This window comes from Doryrhamphus excisus, chromosome 21 (assembly GCF_030265055.1).
Source record: "Doryrhamphus excisus isolate RoL2022-K1 chromosome 21, RoL_Dexc_1.0, whole genome shotgun sequence".
NCBI lineage: Eukaryota > Metazoa > Chordata > Actinopteri > Syngnathiformes > Syngnathidae > Doryrhamphus > Doryrhamphus excisus.
The window spans coordinates 3,956,044-3,980,875 of record NC_080486.1 but is presented as its reverse complement, the minus strand read 5'-3'; the positions used below and the strand labels follow the sequence as shown (position 1 = coordinate 3,980,875).

General features: G+C 32.3%; 1 protein-coding gene across 5 annotated transcripts in view; it reads right to left on the bottom strand.

Moving 5' to 3' along the window:
• The window catches only part of relch (RAB11 binding and LisH domain, coiled-coil and HEAT repeat containing), a 65,068-nt gene that overhangs the window by 19,073 nt on the left and 21,163 nt on the right, over window positions 1–24,832 (bottom strand). For 2 of the 5 annotated variants that reach the window (XM_058060717.1, XM_058060716.1), the window contains exons 10-30: window positions 23,783–23,872; window positions 20,104–20,175; window positions 19,899–19,954; window positions 19,690–19,803; window positions 18,262–18,459; window positions 18,021–18,115; window positions 16,766–16,895; window positions 16,533–16,672; window positions 14,547–14,622; window positions 14,362–14,457; window positions 14,001–14,024; window positions 8,163–8,275; window positions 7,965–8,055; window positions 6,753–6,824; window positions 6,528–6,668; window positions 4,011–4,175; window positions 3,786–3,933; window positions 2,348–2,504; window positions 2,119–2,242; window positions 1,691–1,739; window positions 2–81 (exon numbers count right to left, since the gene is read on the bottom strand). In XM_058060717.1, the coding sequence (XP_057916700.1) occupies window positions 2–81; window positions 1,691–1,739; window positions 2,119–2,242; window positions 2,348–2,504; window positions 3,786–3,933; window positions 4,011–4,175; window positions 6,528–6,668; window positions 6,753–6,824; window positions 7,965–8,055; window positions 8,163–8,275; window positions 14,001–14,024; window positions 14,362–14,457; window positions 14,547–14,622; window positions 16,533–16,672; window positions 16,766–16,895; window positions 18,021–18,115; window positions 18,262–18,459; window positions 19,690–19,803; window positions 19,899–19,954; window positions 20,104–20,175; window positions 23,783–23,872 (2,231 nt within the window). The remainder of the gene's footprint in view (window position 1; window positions 82–1,690; window positions 1,740–2,118; window positions 2,243–2,347; window positions 2,505–3,785; window positions 3,934–4,010; window positions 4,176–6,527; window positions 6,669–6,752; window positions 6,825–7,964; window positions 8,056–8,162; window positions 8,276–14,000; window positions 14,025–14,361; window positions 14,458–14,546; window positions 14,623–16,532; window positions 16,673–16,765; window positions 16,896–18,020; window positions 18,116–18,261; window positions 18,460–19,689; window positions 19,804–19,898; window positions 19,955–20,103; window positions 20,176–23,782; window positions 23,873–24,832) is intronic. The other 3 variants (XM_058060721.1, XM_058060720.1, XM_058060718.1) reach the window with 2 other exon arrangements.

The following is a 24,832-nucleotide window of genomic DNA, read 5'->3' as shown; positions in this document are numbered from 1 at the left end:
CCTGGTTGTAACAAGTGAGTACTCCAGTTGCGTAAATGGGAACAGTGGCTTTGGTAAGAATACCATTCCCGGCTGAAGCATCTAAACCACAAGAGAGAATCATTAGCATTAGTGTAATGGTAATGGTAATGGTTGTATTTCATTTGAACATGCATCAGATTACAATTGAATGCATCACATAATCAGTTCACAGTTCCACATGTCCAAAAGGAGTAGGAAGAAGCAAAGCTGATTAAATCCTACCCCTCCATCTGGTACTTTTACAATCAGTAACTGTTACATTTGTTCACTTCCTGCTTTCCTAATATAATTTAAGTTTTTTTTTTATTTTTTTTTAATGTTTTTATTTTTTTATTTTATTTTTGTCATGTATTATTATCGATTATTATTTAGTCATGTATTACATTTGTTCACTTCCTGCTTTCCTAATATAATTTTTTTAATGTTTTTATTTATTTTTTTTATTTTTGTCATGTATTATTATCGATTATTATTTTGTCATGTATTACATTTGTTCACTTCCTGCTTTCCTAATATAATTTAAGGGTTTTTTTGTTTTTTAAATGTTTTTATTTATTTAATTTTATTTTTGTCATGTAATATTATCGATTATTATTTTGTCATGTATTACATTTGTTCACTTCCTGCTTTCCTAATATTTTTTTTATTTTTTTTTATGTTTTTATTTTTTTATATTATTTTTGTCATTATTATTGTCGATTATTATTTTGTCATGTAATACATTTGTTCACTTCCTGCTTTCCTAATATAATTTTTTTAAATATTTTTTTTATGTTTTTATTTTTTTTATTTTATTTTTGTCATGTATTATTATCGATTATTATTTTGTCATGTATTACATTTGTTCACTTCCTGCTTTCCTAATATAGTTAAAGTTTTTTTTAAATTAAATTTTAAAATGTTTTATTTTTATTGTTTTAAAAACTTTGCCCGCTTTTCAACCACCATTCATACAATCAGTGGTGATGTTTTATTTGTTCACTTCCTGCTTTCCGAATATAATTGAAGTTTTATTTTTTATTATTTTAGTTTCATTTTATTTTACTTTATTTTATAAATTTTTATTTTTTTAATTTTTATTTTTTATTATTTGTTTTATTTTACTTTATTTTATTAATTTTTATTTTTTTAATTTTTATTTTAATTTTTTTTTATTAATTTATTTTTGTCACGTACCGAAGTATGAGGTTATATGACCATACAATGACATAATGGCTACCATAGTAAGTGTCTCTGTTCTCTGTAGGCGGCATTATGAATTATCCTTACTGACCTTTTTTGCAGTACATTTAGCGATTGAAGATTACTTTTATAGTTATTAGCCCATATTTCCACACAATAAGTAAGATATTGTAGAACCAGAGAGAGCAATAAAGAGTGTGGAGTGATTTCTGATTCAGAACAAATTTTACTTTGTACAATACTGAAATATTTACGGACACTTTATGTTGTATATTTGTAATATGAGGTTTACAGCTTATATTTTCATCTATTGTGATCCCCAGAAATTTATTTTCGTTCACCCTTTCAATATCTATACCGTTTATTTGTATTTGCTGGTGTGTGTGCTTTCTGCTGTTAGCAAACAGAATGATTTTAGTTTTATTTAAGTTCAAGGACAATCGTGTGAAATGAAAGTGTGAAATGATAAGTTAGGATGCAGACTCACCGACATTCTCTTCAGACAGGCGAAGAATCTCTTGGAATTGCGGTTTGACCTGCAAAACGTCATATACACACACACATGTGACAAAAATAAATTAATAAAAAAAATTTAAATATTAATTTAAAAAAGAAAAATTAATAAAATAAAGTAAAATAAAACTAAAATAATAAAAAATAAAAATAATAAAAATGAATAAAATAAAGTACAATTAAATAAAACTAAAATAATAAAAAATAAAACTTAAATTATATTCAGAAAGCAGGAAGTGAACAAATGAAACATCACCACTGATTGTATGAATGGTGGTTGAAAAGCGGGCAAAGTCTTTAAAACAATAAAAATAAAACATTTTCATATTTCATATTATGACAGACTTTCAAAGACATTGGAGCACAGTGGTAATCTAAAATAAACAACCAGGTTTCATTCACCTTAGTGTTGGTGAAAATCTTCCCGAATGTCCGACAGAACCTCCAAAAGAAGCGGGAAAACTCGTGAACACATGTTGACGACGTGACGTTGATGCGACCCACAATCTCGATAAGCTGAGGAAGCCTACAAAAGCAAGTTCATGTGAGCAGTATGGAGTCGTACATCGTCCGCACGGTAGTAAAAAGTGCTAAAAATGCCAATATGTGTACGTGCGTGTGTAGTTCTCACAGTTGGTTGACCACCCAGAGAAGGCTTTCCCAACCGGTGGTGCCTTCATGCTCCAGCTGGTGGTCATAGAGAAGAAGCAGAGCGCTTAGCATCTCCCTGCTGCCAATGATGGTTGCCACATCCTGGAGGGAAGAAGCTGGCCTCGGGAACCGGGTTACTGCAATAATAATAATAGTAATATATTTATAATATATTATATTCCAAAATGAATACATCATGCTTTTTTGGGTTGAATATCAACTATTATTAGTCCAAAAAATATGAATATTTTACACATTCTTGGCCTAAATTAGACACTTTTAGGCCTAAAAATGGCTGTATGAAACAAACAAAAAAAAATGCCGTATAATAATAAATACTAATAATAATAATGTGGAGAATAAATAGATTACATCAAATATGAACAACAATGTACAGCGTAAACAGTAAATTGCACATATAATTTAAATAATTTTGAATAAATGATATATATATATAATATATATTTATATAATATTATAAAATTCATAAATCATGCTTTTTTTTGGTTGAATATCAACTATTATTAGTCAAAAAATATGAACATTTTACATATTTTTGGCCTAAATTTTTGGCCATTAAAAATGGCTATATGAAACAAAAAACAAACAAACAAAATAAAAAAAAAAAAAAAAAAAAAAATATATATATATATATATATATATATATACACACACAAAATATAAGGCACAACCGGGTTACTGCAATAATAATAATAATATAATAATAATATATTTATATATTATAAAATTAATAAATCATGCTTTTTTGGGTTGAATATTAACTATTAGTCAAAAAATATGAATATTTTACACATTCTTGGCTTAAATTAGACACTTTTAGGCCTAAAAATGGCTATATGAAACAAACAAACAAACAAAAAAATATGTATATATACACACACAAAATATAAGGCACAACCGGGTTACTGCAATAATAATAATATAATAATATATTTATATATTATAAAATTAATAAATTATGCTTTTTGGGGTTGAATATCAACTATTATTAGTCAAAAAATATGAATATTTTACACATTTTTGGCCTAAATTAGACACTTTTAGGCCTAAAAATAGCGATATGAAACAAACAAAAATTATATATATATATATACACAAAATATAAGGCACAACTGGGTTACTGTGATAATAATAATAATATATTTATATATTATAAAATTAATAAATCATGTTTTTTGGGGTTGAATATCAACTATTATTAGTCAAAAAATATGAATATTTTACACAATTTTGGCCTAAATTAGACACTTTTAGGCCTAAAAGTGGCTATATGAAACCAACAAAAATAATAAAATATCAGGCACAACCGGGTTACTGCAATAATAATAATAATAATAATAATAATATAATAAACACAGTCATTGACACAAGAGACACCAGTAGTCCAAACACTGTACCCTCTATTGCAGGTATGTCCCCGTGGAGTTTGGCTCGGCTGGTGAAGGGTGCATTCTGCAGCACCACGGCAAACAGAGGAGGGATGAAACTCTGCAAGGCTGACAGGAATACATGCAACTTGTGTTCATCCAGGCCATGCTCCCCCTGCTACATAATACATAAAAAAATCACGAGTGACGGCGTGCACGTCAAACACACCATAGGATGAAACGTCAACACAACACCTTGAGGAGTTTCTCGATACGGGCCAAGAGAGACGGGATGAGCAAAGTGTAGAGGCTTCCCAATTCTGTCGTCCAGGCGGCGAATGCCGGGATGAAGACCTGGTGGACGGCGCTGACCACCCTCTCCGAGGGGTCGCTAAGTGACAGTAGCATCAGTTCAAATCCCTGGAGAAACAAGCAAGACGAGTAGGAATGATGTACCCCTTTAATCAGGGGTGCCCAAACTTTTTCCACCAAGAGCCACATAGTGAAACAATGTATATATAACAAAGTTATATATATTTAATTTTTAATTTTAAATTTTTTTATTTTCTAATGAATGAATTGCCATCCTTACCCCATTTTAAATTTCTTCTCATATTATGATTTTATTCTCATATTATTTTTATTCTTACATTGTGATTTCACCAAAATTTATTTTCCAAAAATTACAACTTTATTTTTTTTCTCAAAATACTCGACTTTGTCTTAAATATTTCAATTCTGTTACTAAAATTACATTATTTTTCCTCAAAATATTACGAGTTTGTGCTCATAAAACTGCTATTTTTTCCCATTGAGATATCACTTTTTCCTCTCAATATTTTGACTTTATTGTTGTAAAATTATAAACTTTTCTGTCGGACATTTTCTATCTAATTTGAATTTTTTATTTTTCACTATTATTCTTGTAAAATTACTACTTTTTTTCTTAATATTCTTACTTTAAAATTACTGATTTGCTGTTTTTTTAGCTTTCTTTTTAAATTAAATTATATTATATTTTCTAAAAGGTGCTGTGCAATAAAAAAAACCAATAATGGTCCCATAAATGGCCCCCAGGCCCAAACTTTTTCCACCAAGAGCCACAAGTTATATATATTTAATTAAAAAAAATGAATTAATTGCCATCCTTACCCCATTTTAATTTTCTTCTTCTCATATTATGATTTTATTCTCACATTGTAACCTTTTCCCCAAATTTATATTGTATCTCAAAATATTCCGACTTTAAAACACATATTTGTCTTTAATATTTCAATTCTGTTACTAAAATGACATTTTTTCCTCAAAATATTACGAGTTTGTGCTCATAAAACTGCTACTTTTTCCCCATTGGGATATCACTTTTTCCTCTTAATATTTTGACTTTATTGTTGTAAAATTATAGCTAGTTTTGTCTATTTCTTGTTGGGGGTCAACTATTTTAACTTTCCTCTCGGACATTTTCTACCTAATTGGAATTTTACTATTATTCTTGTAAAATTACTACTTTTTTTGTTAATATTTTTACTTTAAAATTACTGATTTGCTGTTTTTTTAGCTTTCTTTTTAAATTAAATTATATTTTTAAAAGGTGCTGTGCAATATAAAAAAAACAACTATGGTCCCTTAATGGCCCCACACATATTTGTCTTTAAAATTTAAATTCTGTTACTAAAATGACATTATTTTTTCCTCAAAATATTATGAGTTTGTGCTCATAAAACTGCAATTTTTTCCCCATTGGGATATCACTTTTTTCTATTAATATTTTGACTTTATTGTTGTAAAATTATAGCTGTTTTGTCTATTTCTTGTTAGGGGTCAACTTCAACTTTCTTGTCGGACATTTTCTACCTAATTGGAATTGTTTTTAATTTTTTTATTAATATAAATTAATTTTAAATTATTAATTAATTAATTTTAAATTTTCATATTATTATTTTATTATTATTGTAAAATTACTATTTTTTTCTTAATATTTTTACTTTGAAATTACTGATTTGCTGTTTTTTTAGCTTGCTGTGCAATTAAAAAAAACATCCATGGCTCCACAAATGGCCCCCGGGCCGCAATTTGAACACCCTTACCCTGAATCAATCAACTTGTCACTTCATGAACCTTCCATCGCCTTCTTCACTTTATCACTTTAGATGATTTTGTGCTTCCAGCTTTGTGTGGAAAAAGTTTGGGCAAGGCCCCAGTGCAGTAAGGCATGGTTGGACGGGTGACACGTGGTCGAAACCTGAGCCTAGTCAACATTAGCCACCTCGGAATTCACAAAAATTCCCACCAATGCACTCCAAAACCTAAAAAAAATACTTTTTCAATTACATATTGTCATCTATTAACCATATAGGAATCCTAATACTGGGCGGCACGGCGGTCAAGTGGTTAGCGCGCATACCAGGGTTCAATTCCACCCTCGGCCATCTCTGTGTGGAGTTTGCATGTTCTCCCCGTGCATGCGTGGGTTTTCTCCGGGTACTCCGGTTTCCTCCCACATTCCAAAAACATGCTAGGTTAATTAGCGACTCCAAATTGTCCATAGGTATGAATGTGAGTGTGAATGGTTGTTTGTCTATATGTGCCCTGTGATTGGCTGGCTGGCGACCAGTCCAGGGTGTACCCCGCCTCTCGCCCGTAGACAGCTAGGATAGGCTCCAGCACCCCCCGCGACCCTCGTGAGGGTAAGTGGAAGAAAATGAATGAATGAATATATGAATCCTAATACTTCATCCATAATCAGTAAACATTTTCCGTGCAAATAAATACCTGCGAGTACTTGTCAGCGTCATCTATGTAACCCATAATAATCCCAAGACTCTTGACTACTGCCTCTCGGACCATGTCAGCCTTGTCCTCAGCGAGCATCTGCTGTAGCATGGACAACACTAGCGAACTGCGAATTTCCTTCTGTGGGAACAACATGGGACAATATTTTTCATTCAATAATAATTCAAACAACTTTATTGGAAATGCATATAAAAGACACCTTACTGGCAGGTATGGTGCTAAAGCGCCGCAAGACTCGGCCACAAGGAGTCTCCTCTCTGGATATTTGTGGTTAATCTGCAACAGGAATTGGTTAGAGAGGGAAAAGTCAAAGCGAAACAGGCAGGGAGGGAAAGTCGCCGCGGAATGAAAGTATCATCCAGATGCTGACCCTGTGGAAAGCATTTTCTGGGAACGTTCTCAGCCTCCAAAATGGGAAGAAGATGCTGTTTGCCAGGGAAGCAGACTCAAAAATGTGTTCATATCATTAAGATAAAAGACAAAAGTCTAGAACATATGATTAATATACTGCCATTTTGTTGATAGTCGAGTGTAGTGGTTGTCAACTGGTTTGGATGGCTAAATTGCAGTAATTTTTCAACTTAAATTTAATTAAAATACTATAAAACAGTCCATAAAGTAACAATACCACAGTGTGCCAGCATATAGTTTGAATTAACTAACACTTTTTAATCTACAGAGGCAAAAATTATTGCAATATTAGACTGAACTACATGAGACTACTTCCTGTCCGCCGCTTTTCTCTGCTCCCCGACAACCGGAACACAAATTTTACAGTGCCACGCACAATATATGATGACATTATTTTAACATTCCCGCTACAACTATAACTAATTATAACTTACTTAAATATAATATAAACATTTCTCCGTGTCATTCAGCATAAAAGAAATTATTCAAAGCAATGCGCTGGCTTGACGCTAATTTACATTGAGCCTCCTATACAGACGCTAGCGATTAGCATTAGCATTAGCTTTGGCGATTTTACCTTTTGAGTTTGAACACCTCCGAATATGACAACTAAGCCGATAACTAAGATGTACTTTCCACTTAAGTAGATGATGTTTGTTAACCATAAAATACTAACAAGCAAACACATTCGAAAGCTTTATGGTAGTAGGTCTTCTTCTATGACAGCAGGTTTTAAATAGCACGACATAGCGTTGTCGCCACCTACAGGAGAAAGAATAAACTACACCCCGCTCCATTTAAATGCACGTAAGGTTTGTTTAAAGAAAAGTCCCGAGACAATTGAAGCCAGTTTTCGGCAGAAAAAAATATGTATCCAATGGTGATTATGAGATTTAAAAAAAAATTACATCATTTTAGAAACAGCAGTTTCTAAAAAAATTAGTTTCTAAATGAGTGTTCTAGCATAACATGGCGAATGCTTCCATATAGTGTGTTGTACCGCACCTGTTCCCAGCACTGAGGAAGCAGCTCTGCCTCGACACGCGTGGGCCCGACGTGTCTCGCGAATGCAACACATCCCGTCAAGATCATTTGTCTTGGAAAAGCAAAAAAAAAAAAAAACACAGGAACACAGCCACACTGTATCAATTTCCACATGACATTATTATACAGTATGTGCAAGGTTTTGCACAGTTTGCACACCTCTGCTCATCATCCGGTCTCTTGATTAAGTTAAAGAGAATGTGAAGAAGCTGGTCTCTCTCTTTGGACTCCGGGTGAAGGCAGGCGGTGCACAGGATAAGAGGAATCAGCTCCTGGGGCGTAAAATGGACAACGAGTTGTGTTGTAATGGCAATATAAAGTCAAAAGGGGGGAATACAGGAAGACATATTGTGTATTTCAATGTTTTTCAACCTAAACATCACTAAGTCTATAGGAGGAACAAGCTAGGTGTTGCCACACGGAACGATATTACATTGCTCTGCCAGTCTTTACACCACAGACACTCGACAGTAGCCATGTTTTTTTTCTTTCCGAATGACTTTTCCGGTCAATGGGGCATGCCCAGTAAAACGTAAACACTTGTTTCATTTGTTTTTTGATTTGCTTATTTATTTTTCCATCTTATTTTGTGTCAAAAAAATAAAAATTAACATTAAACATTTATTTAATAATAATCAAAAATTAATTTGTTAATTTGTTTCACTTGTTTCATTTGTTTTTTGATTTGCTTATTTATTTTTCCATCTTATTTTGTGTCGAAAAATAAAAATTAACATCAAACATTTATTTAATAATTTAACAATAAATAAAAAATAATTTGTTAATTTGTTTCATTTGTTTTTTGATTTGCTTATTTATTTTTCCATCTTATTTTGTGTCGAAAAATACAAATTAACATTAAACATTTATTTAATAATTTAACAATAAATAAAAATGAATTTGTTAATTTGTTTCATTTGTTTTTTGATTTGCTTATTTATTTTTCCATCTTATTTTGTGTCAAAAATACAAATTAACATGAAACATGTATTTAATAATAAACAAAAATTAATGTGTTAATTTGTTTCACTTATTTCATTTGTTTTTTGATTTGCTTATTTATTTTTCCATCTTATTTTGTGTTGAAAAATAAAAATTAACATTAAACATTTATTTAATAATTTAACAATAAATAAAATTTAATTTGTTAATTTGTTTCATTTGTTTTTTGATTTGCTTATTTACTTTTCCATCTTATTTTGTGTTGAAAAATAAAAATTAACATTAAACATTTATTTAATAATTTAACAATAAATAAAAATTAATTTGTTAATTTGTTTCATTTGTTTTTTGATTTGCTTATTTATTTTTCCATCTTATTTTGTGTTGAAAAATAAAAAATAACATTAAACATTTATTTAATAATTTAACAATAAATAAAAATTAATTTGTTAATTTGTTTCATTTGTTTTTTGATTTGCTTATTTATTTTTCCATCTTATTTTGTGTCAAAAAATAAAAATTAACATTAAACATTTAATAATTTAACAATAAATAAAAATTAATTTGTTAATTTGTTTCATTTGTTTTTTGATTTGCTTATTTATTTTTCCATCTTATTTTGTGTCAAAAAATAAAAATGAACATGAAACATTTATTTAATAATAAACAAAAATTAATGTGTTAATTTGTTTCACTTATTTCATTAGTTTTTTGATTTGCTTATTTATTTTTCCATCTTATTTTGTGTCAAAAAGCTGCTTGCCAACCGCTAATAAACAACAGAAGAATGATGATTAATTAATGTTAATTATAAAAAAGTGATATTGGATAATTCCTCACGGCACACCTGACGGTTTCTCAGGACTAGCTAGCTCCCTTTTCAAAAGTTCATACAAAGTTCACAGTCCGGTCCAGCAAAAAGCGGCCTTTGATTGGAGCTACGCTTGCATAGCCAAGCTGTGGTAAGCCCGACATTCCCGCCACACACACACACACCCAAATTAGAGAGTGCACGCTGAATTATAAATGTTTTTTTTTTTTTTTTTTCCAGGAACATATGATATTTTCCTGCCTCGGCGTTGGAAAAGCGAAGGAAACCTCAACACCCTGATCCTATTGGACATGGAGAGGGAATTGGGTAAAGATAGCTTGTAATGACTCACACACTGACCCGCCGGCCCTGCCAAGTAAACTTATAAAAAGCACAAACATGTATTTCATGTTAGGCGGTGTCTAGTTCAAGTCAAAAACACGTGAAAAAAAATGCAAATTAGTATTAGTACTACGTTTTTTTTGAAGTATTATACACAGTGTTTATTCACAAGAGCTGTTTACGCAACGCAGGCCCTCATAAAAGCTCCTTCAGGAGGCTAAACATGGACCCTATGCAAGATAAATATTGCGGGCAGGAAGAGTGGACAAAGCGACGCCAGGAAACAGGAAACCACTTTCTGTGAAAGTGTCAGTGTTCATATTTGGGACTACAGTAATCCCTCATTTATCACTTTTAATTGGTTCTATACCGGACCGTGATAAGTGAAGTCCTTATTTAGGAAGTGATATTGAGTTACGGCCGTAGCATTAGCCTGGGCTTTTATATTTATGGATGTTCGATATTAGCTTTTTTTTTTCCGATATGCCGATAAAAATCCGATATAGATATCACATTTTTATACTGATATCAATCAACCATGTCTGGTGCTTGTGTGTCTCGCCCAACATTACCGACACCTACTAACCAGTGCAGAATACTACTATATCACAAACATCACATACATCAAATACAATACATATCACAGCGTCTTTGAATGCGTCTTCTGAATGCTTAGCAATATTTTAGTTCATTTAACAATTTTTAAACTTGATTATGCCTAATTTATGCACACAAAATAAAATAATTAGCATATATTGACAAATAAGCCGTATTCAACCACCAAACAGCATGATTTATTCATATATTTTTTTATATTTTTTTTTCAATATATTTTTTTATAAAAAAAAAACTATCCCAATGGTAAATTGAAATTATGAGATAAGGAAGTCGAAATTACGAGATAATTGTGATAGCTGTGACTCTTCTACAAAGCTATCTCGTAATTTCCATTTTTTATCTCATTACTGTGACTTTCTAACTCATAATTTCGACTTTGATCTCGTTATTTCGATCTCTTTCAAAATTTTGACTTTTAATCTTATTTCGACTCTCTATCTCACAATTTTGACTTTATCATCTTAAAATTTCGGCTTTCTATCTCGTTATTTCGACTTTCTATCTCATAATTTCGACTTTCTATCTCATAATTTCGACTTTCTATCTCATAATTTCGACTTATCTAAAAATTTAGACTTTTTATCTCGTAATTTAGACTTTTTATCGAGTTATTTTGACATTTTATCGAGTTATTTTGACATTTTATCGAGTTATTTCAACATTTTATCGAGTTGTTTTGACATTTTATCGTGTTATTTCGACTTTCTATCTCATAATTTTGACTTTATATCAGAATTTAGACTTTTCATCTCATTAAAATGACTTTCTATCTCACAATTTTGACTTTATCATCTTAAAATTTTGGCTTTCTATCTCGTTATTTCGATTCATCTCAAATTTTTGACTTTCTATCTTGTTATTTTGACTTTCTATCTCACAATTTCAACTTCATCATCTTAAAATTTTGGCTTTCTATCTTGTAATTTCGACTTTTTATCGAGTTATTTTGACATTTTATCGAGTTATTTTGACATTTTATCGAGTTATTTCGACATTTTATTTAGTTATTTCGACTTTCTATCTTGTAATTTTGACTCAGAATTCAGAATTTAGACTTTTCTTCTCATTAAAATGACTTTCTATCTCAATTGCAACTTTTTCTCGTTATTTAAACGTTTTATCTCGTTATTTTTTACTTTTTATCTCGTTATTTCGACGTTATATCTCGAAATTTTGACTTTTTAATCTCAAAATTTTGACTTTTTAATCTCAGAATTTCAACTTTTTTATCTCATTATTTCGCCTTCCCATTGGGATCATTTTTTCTTTCAGTGGCCTGAATATTAAAAAGATGTATGTTACATATAATTCCAATTAGAAGAAAACCAAGATGTTGCTTAATGATTTACACCGTCTGATAAAAGACACCAGGTGGCAGGTGGCGTTTCAAAAACACCATTCCACCGTTTCAAACACCTTTTGTTCTGAAGTGAATGAAGGTGTGTCTCAGAGTTCTCGCAGGTAAGAGATTCAAGTATTCAAGGAACTGTGTGTGTGTGTGTGTGTTATGGCCAATGGCTCCAACTGACATAGTACAAAGTCCACATCTCCTAACGCCCGTGTCTGTGTGAGTGTTTTTTTTTGCCATTCTTGCACTTCGGTTTGTTGTTCTTGATTTCAGCGGGAGATTAAATTCTCTATAACTGTTGGTGGTTGACTAAAAACAACATCACCATGGCGATATGCAAAGCAGGCCAAGTGTGAACAACTCCGACAAGACTTACTTCCTATCAGGTTTCAACACCCGGAACGGCATCTGATGTGGAAAATGTTTGCCCCATTCCTCACCCCCCCCCACCCCCCACCCCACACCACACACTTAAATGTATGTTTTATTATTAAAGGAGAATAAAATCCAAGCCTACATGGCCCTGTGTGAAAAAGCAACAACTGCAATCAAGCATTTGCGCAGCACTGTGGAGGAATTTTGGCTAACTCAGCCACATTGGATGGTTTTCCAGCATGAAACTCCTTTTTAAGGTCATTCCACGGCATCTTAATAAGTCCGGACTCAATGCCACTCAATGTTTTGGATCATTGTCCTGTTACAGAACCCAAGTTGGTTTCACTTTGAGGTTCCAAACAAATCCTTTTCGTAGAATTCATGGTTCCATTTATCACAGCAAGTCTTCCAGATCCAAACCATCACACTACCACCGCATTTTATTGTTGGTATGATGTTACTTTTACGCCAGATTGGAATTGGACAACTTCCAAAAAGTTCTACTTTTGTCTCGTCAAGACCACAGAGTATTTCCCCAAAGGGTTTCTGGCAAGATTTGAGACCAGACTTAATGTTCTTTTTGTTCAACGGTGGTTTTGGTCTTGGAACTCTGCCACTGTTTTTGCGCAGTGTCTTTCTTATGGTGGAGTCAATGAGGTCTGCAGTTCTTTGGATGTTGTGGGGTCTTTTGTGACTTCTTGAATGAGTCATCGCTGCGTTTATCTCCGCCACTCACTGTCACGGTCGGAGTATGGGACCGCTACTGTTCCATGTTTTGGCCATGTGTGGATAATGGCTCTTACTGTGGTTTGCTGGAGTCCCAAAGCTTTAGAACTTTTTCTACATTGATAGATCTCAGTTATGTTTTAACCGGGGGGGTAATCACGTTTTCCACACAAGGCCATGTCGGTTTGGATTTTTTATGTTTAATTAAAAAAATTAAAAAATTAAAAAAAATTAAAAAATATATAAATAAATACAAAATAAATAAAAATAAATAAAAAAATTTAAAATAAATAAATAAAAATAAATCAACAATTAAAAAATAAAATAAAATAAATAAATAAATAAAAAATAAATTAATTAATTAATAAATAGCCATTTCTCATGCACTTACATAACCAAACATACAAATATAAGGCATTCAGAAGACTCATTCAAAGACGCTGTGATGTCATGTAGTACCCTACACCGGTCACTAGGTGTCAGTAATATTACTGTAATGTTCTGTGAGACACACAAGCACCAGACGAGCTTTTATTGCACAATACGGGCTACTTTGAAGTCACTTCCTGTCTTATTTTATCTTATTCTGTCGCCATATTGGGTTATATGAGTATAAATGGGACCATAGGGGTGTTATTTTATATATAGAAGGCTCTAATAATATTTTTTAAACATATTTAGAATGTCATAAACAGGTTTTCTGTGCTTTAACGATGAGAATATTTTATTTAGGAATAAGGAATACTATTAACTGCAATAAATGATGGATCACTGTATTGCAGAGGTAGGGTGGATCAAGTGAGGAAGCATGCAGATGAGCGTGTGAAGGACTCACCTGGCAAAGATGTGCAACCATTCTCTTTGAGGAGAGGCATGCACGAGAGTGAGAGAATGAGTGAAAAGAGAAGAAGAAAAAAAAAAAAAAAGCCCGTGAAGGCAAACGGAGGAGCGCAAAACATGAGTGGCAGACAACATATGGCTGAAGCGGAATGATCATGATGATCTCCGGCGTGATAACAGGACACACATCAGCCAATGTTACATGTGCGACATCTAATAAGGTTAATTATTTATAATAACATCATTGTATATACGGTAAAAGGCTTATTTGTTCATTCTAATTAATAGTCTTTAGCACCAAAGCCAATGGCTGCTGTGTGTCGAGAGTCATGGTGTGATATATTTTTTATTTTTACCTCTCGTTTTGCAAGAAGGACATTCGGGACGATGTGAGGAAGGCAGCGACCCAGCATTAACATCACACTCTCCTCGCTGTCTGCTATACGAGACACCTGAACGCAACACAAAGAGGACCATGACGTAATTTGCATTGATTTCATACGTGTGGCATGAAAATATGCATGGAAATATGTGTGTTGACCTCCGCTCCTAGACGGCTGTCTGAGCACATTCTGCAGAAGGACAACAGGGCTTGCTGGAAGGCCGGGGATAACTTCCTGGGATTGCACAAATAAGAAAAGACCCAAAGTGGTTACCGCAGCTTCAGAAATGACAGGGTTCAAACAGCGGTCTTGACCTACAAGCGGTTCATGAGTTGGTTGGGAGAATTTCATGTGCTGGAAAGAATCTATAGATCTGTCGCCATCTAGTGGTGACATCGTGAAACTACACAGACTTGCTGCTGCAAAGCCAATACCCTGCTTCAATGTCATTTATACGAATGTAGAATGAGTGTTGAAAAATCCTATAAAACCTAGCTAAGAATCAGACCAAAGTCAAATTAAAATACAGACTAAATGCTAAAATGTGTAAATAAGTTGAATAATTACACCCGGATTGAAGATCGAACCAGCAATCATTGAATTAGGAAACAACCACTCTACCTCCTGAGCCATTAAACCCTGTCCAATAAGCAATACCCATTACAGCAATGGAAAATGGCACATGATTTTCCACCAGTAGGGGGCATCATTTCATTGGCCGTTCATATTTAGCAGACTAAAGGTGGTGGAATTTAAAGTAACTATGCTAACTCCTGAGCCATAAATGATTACAGCCGGAAGGATCGAACCAGCAACAGTCAAATTGGGAAACAATCACACTACATCCTGAGGCATAAACAATTACAGTGGGACCGAGGATCGAACCAGCAATGGGCGAATTGGGGGAAAATAACGATGCTAACTCCTGAGCTATAAATGGTTACAGCCGGACCAAGGATCGAACCAGCAACAGCCGAAGTGGGAAACAATCACACTACATCCTGAGCCATAAACAATTACAGTGGGACCAAGGATCGAACCAGCAATGGGCGAATTGGGGGAAAATAACGATGCTAACTCCTGAGCTATAAATGGTTACAGCCGGACCAAGGATCGAACCAGCAACAGCCGAAGTGGGAAACAACCAAGCTACATCTTGAGCCATATACAATTGGGACAGAGGATCGAACCACCAAGGGGTGAATTGGGGGAAAATAACTATGCTAACTCCTGAGCCATAAACGGTTACAGCCGGACCAAGGATCGAACCAGCAACAGCCGAAGTGGGAAACAACCAAGCTACATCTTGAGCCATATACAATTGGGACCGAGGATCAAACCAGCAAGGGGTGAATTGGGGGAAAATAACTATGATAACCCCTGAGCCATAAATGATTACAGCCGGACCGAGGATCGAACCAGCAATGGGCAAATTGGGGAACAGCCACACTATATCTTGAGCCATAAACAATTACATTGGGACCAAGGATTGAACCAGCAACCACCGTATTGGAGAAATAACCACGCAACCTCCTGAGCCATAAATGATGACAGCGGGACCAAGGATCGAACCAGCAACAGCCAAATTGGGAAACAACCATGCTACATCCTGAGCCATATACAATTACATTGGGACCGAGGATCGAACCAGCAACAGCAGAATTGGGAAACAACAATGCTACATCCTGAGCCATATACAATTATATTGGGACCAAGGATTGAACCAGCAACCACCGCATTGGAGAAATAACCATGCAACCTCCTGAGCCATAAACGATGACAGCGGGACCAAGGATCGAATCAGCAACAGTCAAATTGGGGAAAAAAAAATCACACTACTTCTTGAGCCATATACAATTACATTAGGACCGAGGATCGAACCAGCAATGGGCAAATTGGGGAACAACCACGCAATCTCCTGAGCCATAATAAATGATGACAGCGGGACCAAGGATCGAACCAGCAACATCCGACATTACAGTAATAGAAAATGTAAAATAATTTTCCGCCAGCAGGGGGCACCAAATAAATCCCCCAATCATTTTTTATGAAAAAACTACCCAAAAAAATCAATTAAGAATGTGGGCGGGGTTATCTGAATAAATAAACGTCTATGAATTCACACACTAATAAAGTTATCTCACCTGTTTGGCTGATCAAACTGGACAGGAGGCCGACTTTTAAGCTTATTGTGGGCCGGTGGTGTGTTTTGCGTAGAAGGAGGGTCACTCCCAGGGTCTGAAACCCCTCGGATGTCCAGGTACTGTCCATTATCTGCCAGAGTCTGAGGACAGCAATACATCTGGTTAGGTGTGACGTGTTTTATTGGCCGACACCCCGACATTAAATTCAGTGTGGGAAATTTACAACTCCTCACCGCAGAAGGCGGTTCAGTCGAGGAAGTGATGGTGGCAGAAGAGGATGCGGGATTGGATGTATTCTGGGAGCTCCGGTCCAGAGGGGTTGGAGCGGGGGAGGAGACGGTCTGCTTCAAGGTCTGAATCTCACTGTGGATGTGGAACAGAGACTCTCATAACATTATTATTATGTTACTATTACTTAACATTAAGTTTAAACAGGGCACATACAGACAAACAACCATTCACACTCACATTCATACCTATGGACAAATTTGGAGTCGCTCATTAACCTAGCATGTTTTTGGAATGTGGGAGTAAAAACCGGAGTGCCCGGAGAAAACCCACACATGCACAGGGAGAACATGCAAACTCCACACAGAGATGGCCTGAGGGTGGAATTGAACTCGGGTCTCCTTGCTGTGAGGCAAGCACTAAACACTCGAACGCCATTTTTTCCATAATAGTCATTTTTGTGTTTGTTATATATATTGTTATATTTTGTGTTTGTCATTCTTATTTTATTTTAATATATATACTTTTATTTCAGTCATTTACTTTTTAATTTTCTAACATTTTAAAGCCATTTAAAATTTTTATTATTTTTGACATTTTATTTAAGTCATTTTTTATTTTTCACTTTTTTTTTACCCTTTTCATTTTTATTTTATATATGTATGTATTTTTACACTTATAAGTCAGTTTTATTTAAAAAATGTTTAACTCTTATTTTAGCCATTTTTAAAATGTATTTTTAGATGTATGTATTTTTACACTTATAAGTCATTTTTATTGTAAAAATGTTTAACTCTTATTTTAGCCATTTTTAAAATGTATTTTTAGATGTATGTATTTTTACACTTATAAGTCATTTTTATTTAAAAAATGTTTAACTCTTATTTTAGCCATTTTTAAAATGTATTTTTAGATGTATGTATTTTTACACTTATAAGTCATTTTTATTTAAAAAAATGTTTAACTCTTATTTTAGCCATTTTTAAAAGGTATTTCCTTTTTTTTTACACATTTACTCATTTTTTTGCGCTTTTATTTAAGTTTTTTTTTTACAATTTCAAGTCATTTATTTATTTTTTTAATTATTAATTCATTCTGACTGGCAATTTTATTTTTATTTTTTTACACTTAAGTAAATTTTTATTCATGTATTTAAGTTATTTTAAATTTATACTTAAGTGTTTTTAAATGTATTTATTTGGCTAACGTAATCATCCATTAGCAGAAAGTGAAATAATAATTTAAGCACGATTCACGAACCTCTGAAGTTTCTTCATCTGATCGGCGAGACTCTGCTTCTCGTTGTTCAGGAGGCTGATCTGGTACTCCAACTCTTGGACCACCTCCGCTTGTTGCTGTAAGAAATTAATCTGTGATGCTAACGATGCTGTAATATAATATGTTATGTCGACCAAATATTATTTCTATCACTTTATTGCTGTCGTCTGTATCGTTCGATTCAAAGTGGGTATCGTATCGTCATAGGCGTCCTAGAACAAACCTGTTGCGAGAGGTCAGGCTTCTTGAGGGCATCCGGTGCGGCACAGTGTCCGGCGGGGACATCGCCAAAATCTGCCTCCACAGCGACGTCAACCGTGTCCCTCGCCGAAGGAAGAGGGGTACCGCAATTCCGGTAGAGTTGCAAAAGGTCAGGGGGTTTCGGAATGTTGAGGCCGACGTCATCCCACAGCTCAAAATCCTGGAAAGAAAGAGGGGGGGGGGGGTATGATCAGTAAGTTGTAGCCTAAAGTGGTGCATCCTATATAGCAGTGTTCTCAACTATATTTAATTTACCTATATCTATCTATATATTATGCATTATTTGTATACATGCACTTATGTTCTTCCTCTTTATCTGGACGAAATGCCTTAATAAATTATTTAAAATGCACTTTGGATGTGTAATTATGTGTCCTAATGTTTACATACAATACATTTGCTTGCTTTGACTTAATAATAAATAATAATATAGTAACAAATAATAACAAATAAAAATGACTTCAATAAGTGTGAAAAATGTCAAATATAACTAAAAATTAATTTGACAAATAAGTGTGAAAAAATACAAATACATAAAAATGACTTAAAAATAAAATAAAATTTCTTAAAATTGTAAAACTCTAAAAATAAAAATAAATTAAATGTGGAAAAAAATATTACAAAGAAATAAAATAAGTGAGAAAAAACAATTAAAAATAAATAAAAATCACTTAAAAATAAAATAAAATTACTTAAAATTGTAAAACCTGAAAATAAAAATGACTTAAATGTGGGGAAAAAAAATATTAGAAAGAAATAAAATAAGCAAGAAAAAACAATTACAAATAAATAATAAAAATGACATGAAAATAAAAAATGACTTAAAAAATATTTGAATGACTTACGCAAGTGTGAAAAAATAAACTTAAAATAAACATAAAAGTGTGGAAAAAATACAAATACATAAAAATGACTAAAAAATAAAATTACTTAAAAGTAAAAAAAATATAACAATGAATACATGTCGCAAAAAATATAAAAATAAAAATAACTTAAATGTGGGAAAAAATATTAGAAAGAAATAAAATAAGCATGAAAAAACAATTACAAATAAATAATAAAAATGACATACAATTTTAAAAAATGACTTACAAGTGTGAAAAATATTTTAATGACTTACGCAAGTGTGAAAAAATAATAAAAAATGAAACATAAAATTACTGAAAAAATAATATTAATAATGACACAAAAAATATAAAAAATCTAAATGATGAAAAACAGAAAAAATAAATACAAATAAATGACAAACAAAAGCTTAAAAATAAATAAAAAGGTTGTAGCCAGTTGAGAACCCCTGCCACATAGCATAGACGTGCATATTATACAACGTGTGTATTATGGTGGTTCTATTGGATGTAAGACCTGTGCAGGTATACCCCGAGGATCTTACCTGATCATCATTTTCATCTGAGAAGGTGATAGATGAGAGCTTATATTCATTTTTTAACAAATACTCATTCACAAGGAAGTTTAAGGCTCTTTTCTCCAGTGGGCGTATCGGCTCCTGAGGCAGAGAGAAAAAAAGAAGCTGTAAAAAAAAAACAGACACCTAAACGCATCATTATGATTTACTTTTCCCGGTTCTCAAAGATCCCCCACCTGAATTTCAGGGCTTGACTTGAAGTTCTTTCTCTCCTGAGAGGGCACTTCGCTTTCTGTGAAGCACAAAGTGAAAAGAAAAACAAACGACGGATTCAAGTTGGATGCTGAGCGTTGTTGGGGGAATTCTCTTTAAAAGGAAAAAGGAAAGAAAGTCGTAACGAAGAAGAGGCTCGGGTGGAAGAGAAGTTAAAGTGCGCCACACCTGCTGCCTGAGTCAAGTTGGCGCGCAGAGCCTGAATGGTCTCCTTTGCTTTCCGTAGCTCAAACTCCAGCACTGGACAGAGAGTGACAACACACACACACACACGTACACACACACACACACAGGAAAAGCATCCAAACAGACAGGGAAAAAAACAAATAAAACAAAGATGGAAGTGAAAAACACAGCAAAGATATTAAGAATCCAAAAATAAAACAACACAAAAAGGGTGGCATGGCATGCAAAACATGCAGCAGAGGATCATGGTAAAAAAAAAAATAATAATAATAATAATAATGAAAGGCTGTCTGACAAAGGACGTTTTCCTAGACTTTTTTAATATCAGACAAAAAATTCATATAAAAAGGGCGTGGCTTTGTTTTCAATTCCGTACACAACCCACAAGAGAAGCATTTGTCACGTCTTACATAACCAGAAGAAGGATTACGTACACTACGCATTGAATTCCGATAAGCTAAACTATCATGGAAGGGAGGGGGAATAGCACACAAGATCTTTTTGATGGAGGAAATAAAAACAAAAACAACAAAAAAATTGAAGCCATGGAGCAGGAAAATTATGTTGCATTGCTGTGCACTGAGAATCTGCAATGTGATCCAAAACACTTGCATGACCCATTTTCTCTTCAAACTTGGCGGTACGCTATTTTTATATGGATCATTTCTGACATTACATTCAAGTCATTATTATTTATTTTTCGACAATTCTATTTAGGACTTTTTTTTTTTTTTTAACTTTTTTTTTAAGTATGTTTTAATGTCATTTTTATTTGTAGTTATTTTTTACACTTTTTATTGGAGTAAATTAATTTTTTTTATTGTTTATACTTTAGGTCATTAATTTCAATTACATTAATTTTTTCCATAATAGTCATTTTTGTGTTTGTTATATATTTTATTTTATTTTATTTCAGTCATTTACTTTTTAATTTTCTAACATTTTAAAGCCATTTAAAATGTTTATTATTTTTGACATTTTATTTAAGTCATTTTTACCCTTTAAATTTTTATTTTATATATGTATGTATTTTTACATTTATAAGTCATTTTTATTTAAAAATGTTTAACTCTTATTTAAGCCATTTTTTAATGGTTTTTTTTACACATTTACTTCAGTCTTATTTTTAGTTTTTTTGCACTTCGCAAATATTTCTTTTCAATTTCAAGTCATTTATTTTAATTATTTTTTAATATTATTAATTCATTCTGATATATATACACACATATACACACACACGTGTGTAATTTTCATTTTATATATGTATGTATTTTTACACTTATAAGTCATTTTTATTTAAAAATGTTTAACTCTTATTTAAGCCATTTTGTAAATGTATTTTTATTTTTATTTTTTACACATTTACTTGAGTCTTATTTTTAGGGTTTTTTTGCACTTTTAAGTATTTATTTTCAATTTCAAGTCATTTATTTTAATTATTTTTTTAAATTATTAATTCATTCTGATTGGACATTTTATTTGTATTTTTTTATACTTAAGTAAATTTTTATTCATGTATTTAAGTCATTTTTAATTCATATTAAAGTATTTTTAAATGTATTTATTTTTAATTTATATTAGTAGTAGTTCTTTTACACTTTTTTATACTTAAAAAGGTGCTTTTTTTAAATTGCATATGTCATATTTTACATATATAAAATATATATATTACACTTCCAACTGTAGAATGAATACCGTAAAAACTTATAGGAAGATGACTCTATTTTCTTTCAAAATAATATTTTCTCATATAAACTAAATGACATACAGTGTGAGTATGAGCCATGACTGAATAAAAAGTACATAGTCCATATTTGCAGACCATGAGTGCACATAATACAATCTTACCAAATAGGTAACAAAGCTGAAAAGTAGGTGGAGGAGAAAAAAAATAAAAATAAAAGCTCGTCTTGGATGGAGTGACTTCAGTGTCCAGTATTGCCCACTGGGGTTTGATCAACGTGAGGAGAAAAGCCAGAGACAACCCCCCGAGTCAGACAGCTGTGGGCAGGCATCTTTTGCGAGGGGGCGGGTAGAATTTTGGAAATTAAAACCAGTGAAAATCCATAAAAACAAACATCTCTGCTGCATGGTTTTTCCACATTGAAATAGCATTCCATGCATCTACAGCGCAGTTAGGACACGCCTTCTTGGACCACATGATGCGGCTTACTCATCAAGCCACATTTGCAATTTCATATATAGATGGTCACTTGCAATTCTCTACCAAAACACTAGGGCGGCAGTGTTTTAACACTGTTATTGCACATGATTGCTCATAGTCTTGCAATGTTATGCCTAAATTAAATAGCAGTTATTTGAAATTAGGAAAGTGAATTGGACTAAATTATCTTAATTGTCTAATCTTTTAATGTTCTGAACTCCTGCTTCCATACCAGTGTTGTAGATATTTGATGTTCGACTTCCCAATGACAACAACGCCTTTTTCCACATTTGTTTTTAAATTTTCCAAATATCTAAACTTTCTACTTAATTTTCAAACATTTTCTTCTAGTAATATTATTATTATTTAATTCCCATAATATATGGACTTTTTCAGAAATATATTTTTTATTTATTTTGGTTTTTCCCTCATAATAATATGACTTTAAAAAAATATTGTAACTCTTTTTTGAGACATATATACAAATGTAAAAAAACTAAAATGACAAATTTATTCTCCTGAAATTTCAACTTTTTTCTCATTAGAATATAGCTTGTTTCTCTTAATATTTTGACTTTATTCTAATAAATTATTATTATTTATTTGCCTTTTTTGTTGGCTTTTCCCCCCCTATTTTTTCAATTTTTTCTTCTCGTAATACTTTATTTCTGTAATATTATAACTAATTTTCCAAATATTGCAACTTTTTTGGGGTTTGTCATAATATTACATTATTTTCTTCTAGAAATATTATTATTTAATTCCCATAATATTTAGACTTTTTCAGAAATACATTTATTTATTTTGTTTTTTTCTCATAATAATATGACTTTAGAAAAATATTATTGCTTAATATTTCTACTATTTTTTGAGACATTTATACAAATGTAAAAAAAAGAGTTTATTCTCGTGAAATTTCTACTTTTTTCTCATTATAATGGAAAATATTTGTTAATATTTTGACTTTATTCTAGTAAATTATTATTATTTATTTGCCTTTTTGTTGGCTTTTTTCCCTATTTCAACCTTCATCATTTTTCCATATTTTCTTCTCGTAATACTTTATTTCTGTAATATTATAACTAATTTTCCAAACATTACACATTTTTTCTGGGTTTGTCACAATGTTAAACTTAAAAAAAAAACAAAATTTTCCTTAATATTTCCACCTGATGCTATTAAAATGTCCTCATATTATTAAAGTGTTATGGTAATAAAATTAGGCATACATACGTCCTGTGGTGGAATAAATACATGTGTGTTGTATACAGTTTTTTAAATATCGGTTTTCAAGATGCGGAAAAAAATCTGCTACCAATATCAACCGATATCACATTTTTATGCTAATACTGGTCACTAATTTTAACTTTATGTGACTAAAATGACATTATTTTTCCTTCCCATTTTAAAAACGACATCACAGATATACATTAGCATCAGTTTCTATCCCACCATCTTTTATTTCTGGGAGTCCCGTGACAGTATAGGTCATCTTACCGGCCACCCGTTCATCTGACTCTCGATTGCCATCGTCTGAGTAACGGGCGAAATCCAGAGAGTCCAAGGTGCTGATGCTGCCTGCTCGATCTGCACAAAGACAAGCACAAACAAGACTTGCACTTGTGCACCAAAACTCACAAACTTGTTAAAATGAAAGCAAATGTTTATATTAGGGAATCGCTGCGTAGGCACGGGACAAAATGGCAGATAAATACACAAAAATCAAAGCTGTTGAATCAATCACAGCAAGCCAAACCCATTACAACCGGAACAGCAGATCCTGTTCTACAACCACGAGGAACAACATCACTCCACAGATCACATGATATCCTGGATAGACGCATCATGGTCGTAAACTTGGAAGAAGATGACATCCGACTTAATTTTTTATTTTTTTTCACTACTTTTGACTTCTGTTGTGATCTGGTGCACATTGAAAACAACATTTTAAAAAAATAACTTGACCTTCGTTAAAATATATATATATTTTCCTCATTATATTATGAGTTTTCTTGTAAAATTATTTTTTTTTCCCCAGCTACAATATTACTTTTTTTCTCTTATTATTTTGACTTTATTCTTGTACATTTTCAGTTGTAAAACTTGAATAAGCAGCAGCGATTTTACATGAATCAAATCAGCATATTAAGAAAAAAAAAAGTCATAATTTTATGACAGTAACATTGGAAAATAATGAAGGAAAAATTAAATAATTTTAGGAGCTTAAAGTTAAAATATTACAGAAAAAAATGTATATATAATTCCAGCTTTTTATTTTTTATTATTTTTGGCCCACAGCACATTATAATATATAATATCACAATATATAATTTAACCCTATAATATAATTTAACAAGATAATTTAAAAAGGAATAATCTGCAGTAATTTTACATGAGTCAAATCAGCATATTAAGAAAAAAAGTCATAATTTTATGACAGTAACATTGGAATATAATGAAGGAAAAATAAAATAATTTTAGGGGCTTAAAGTTAAAATATTACAGAAAAAATGCTGCTAAAGTGGGCCTGGGGGTCAATTACAGCCT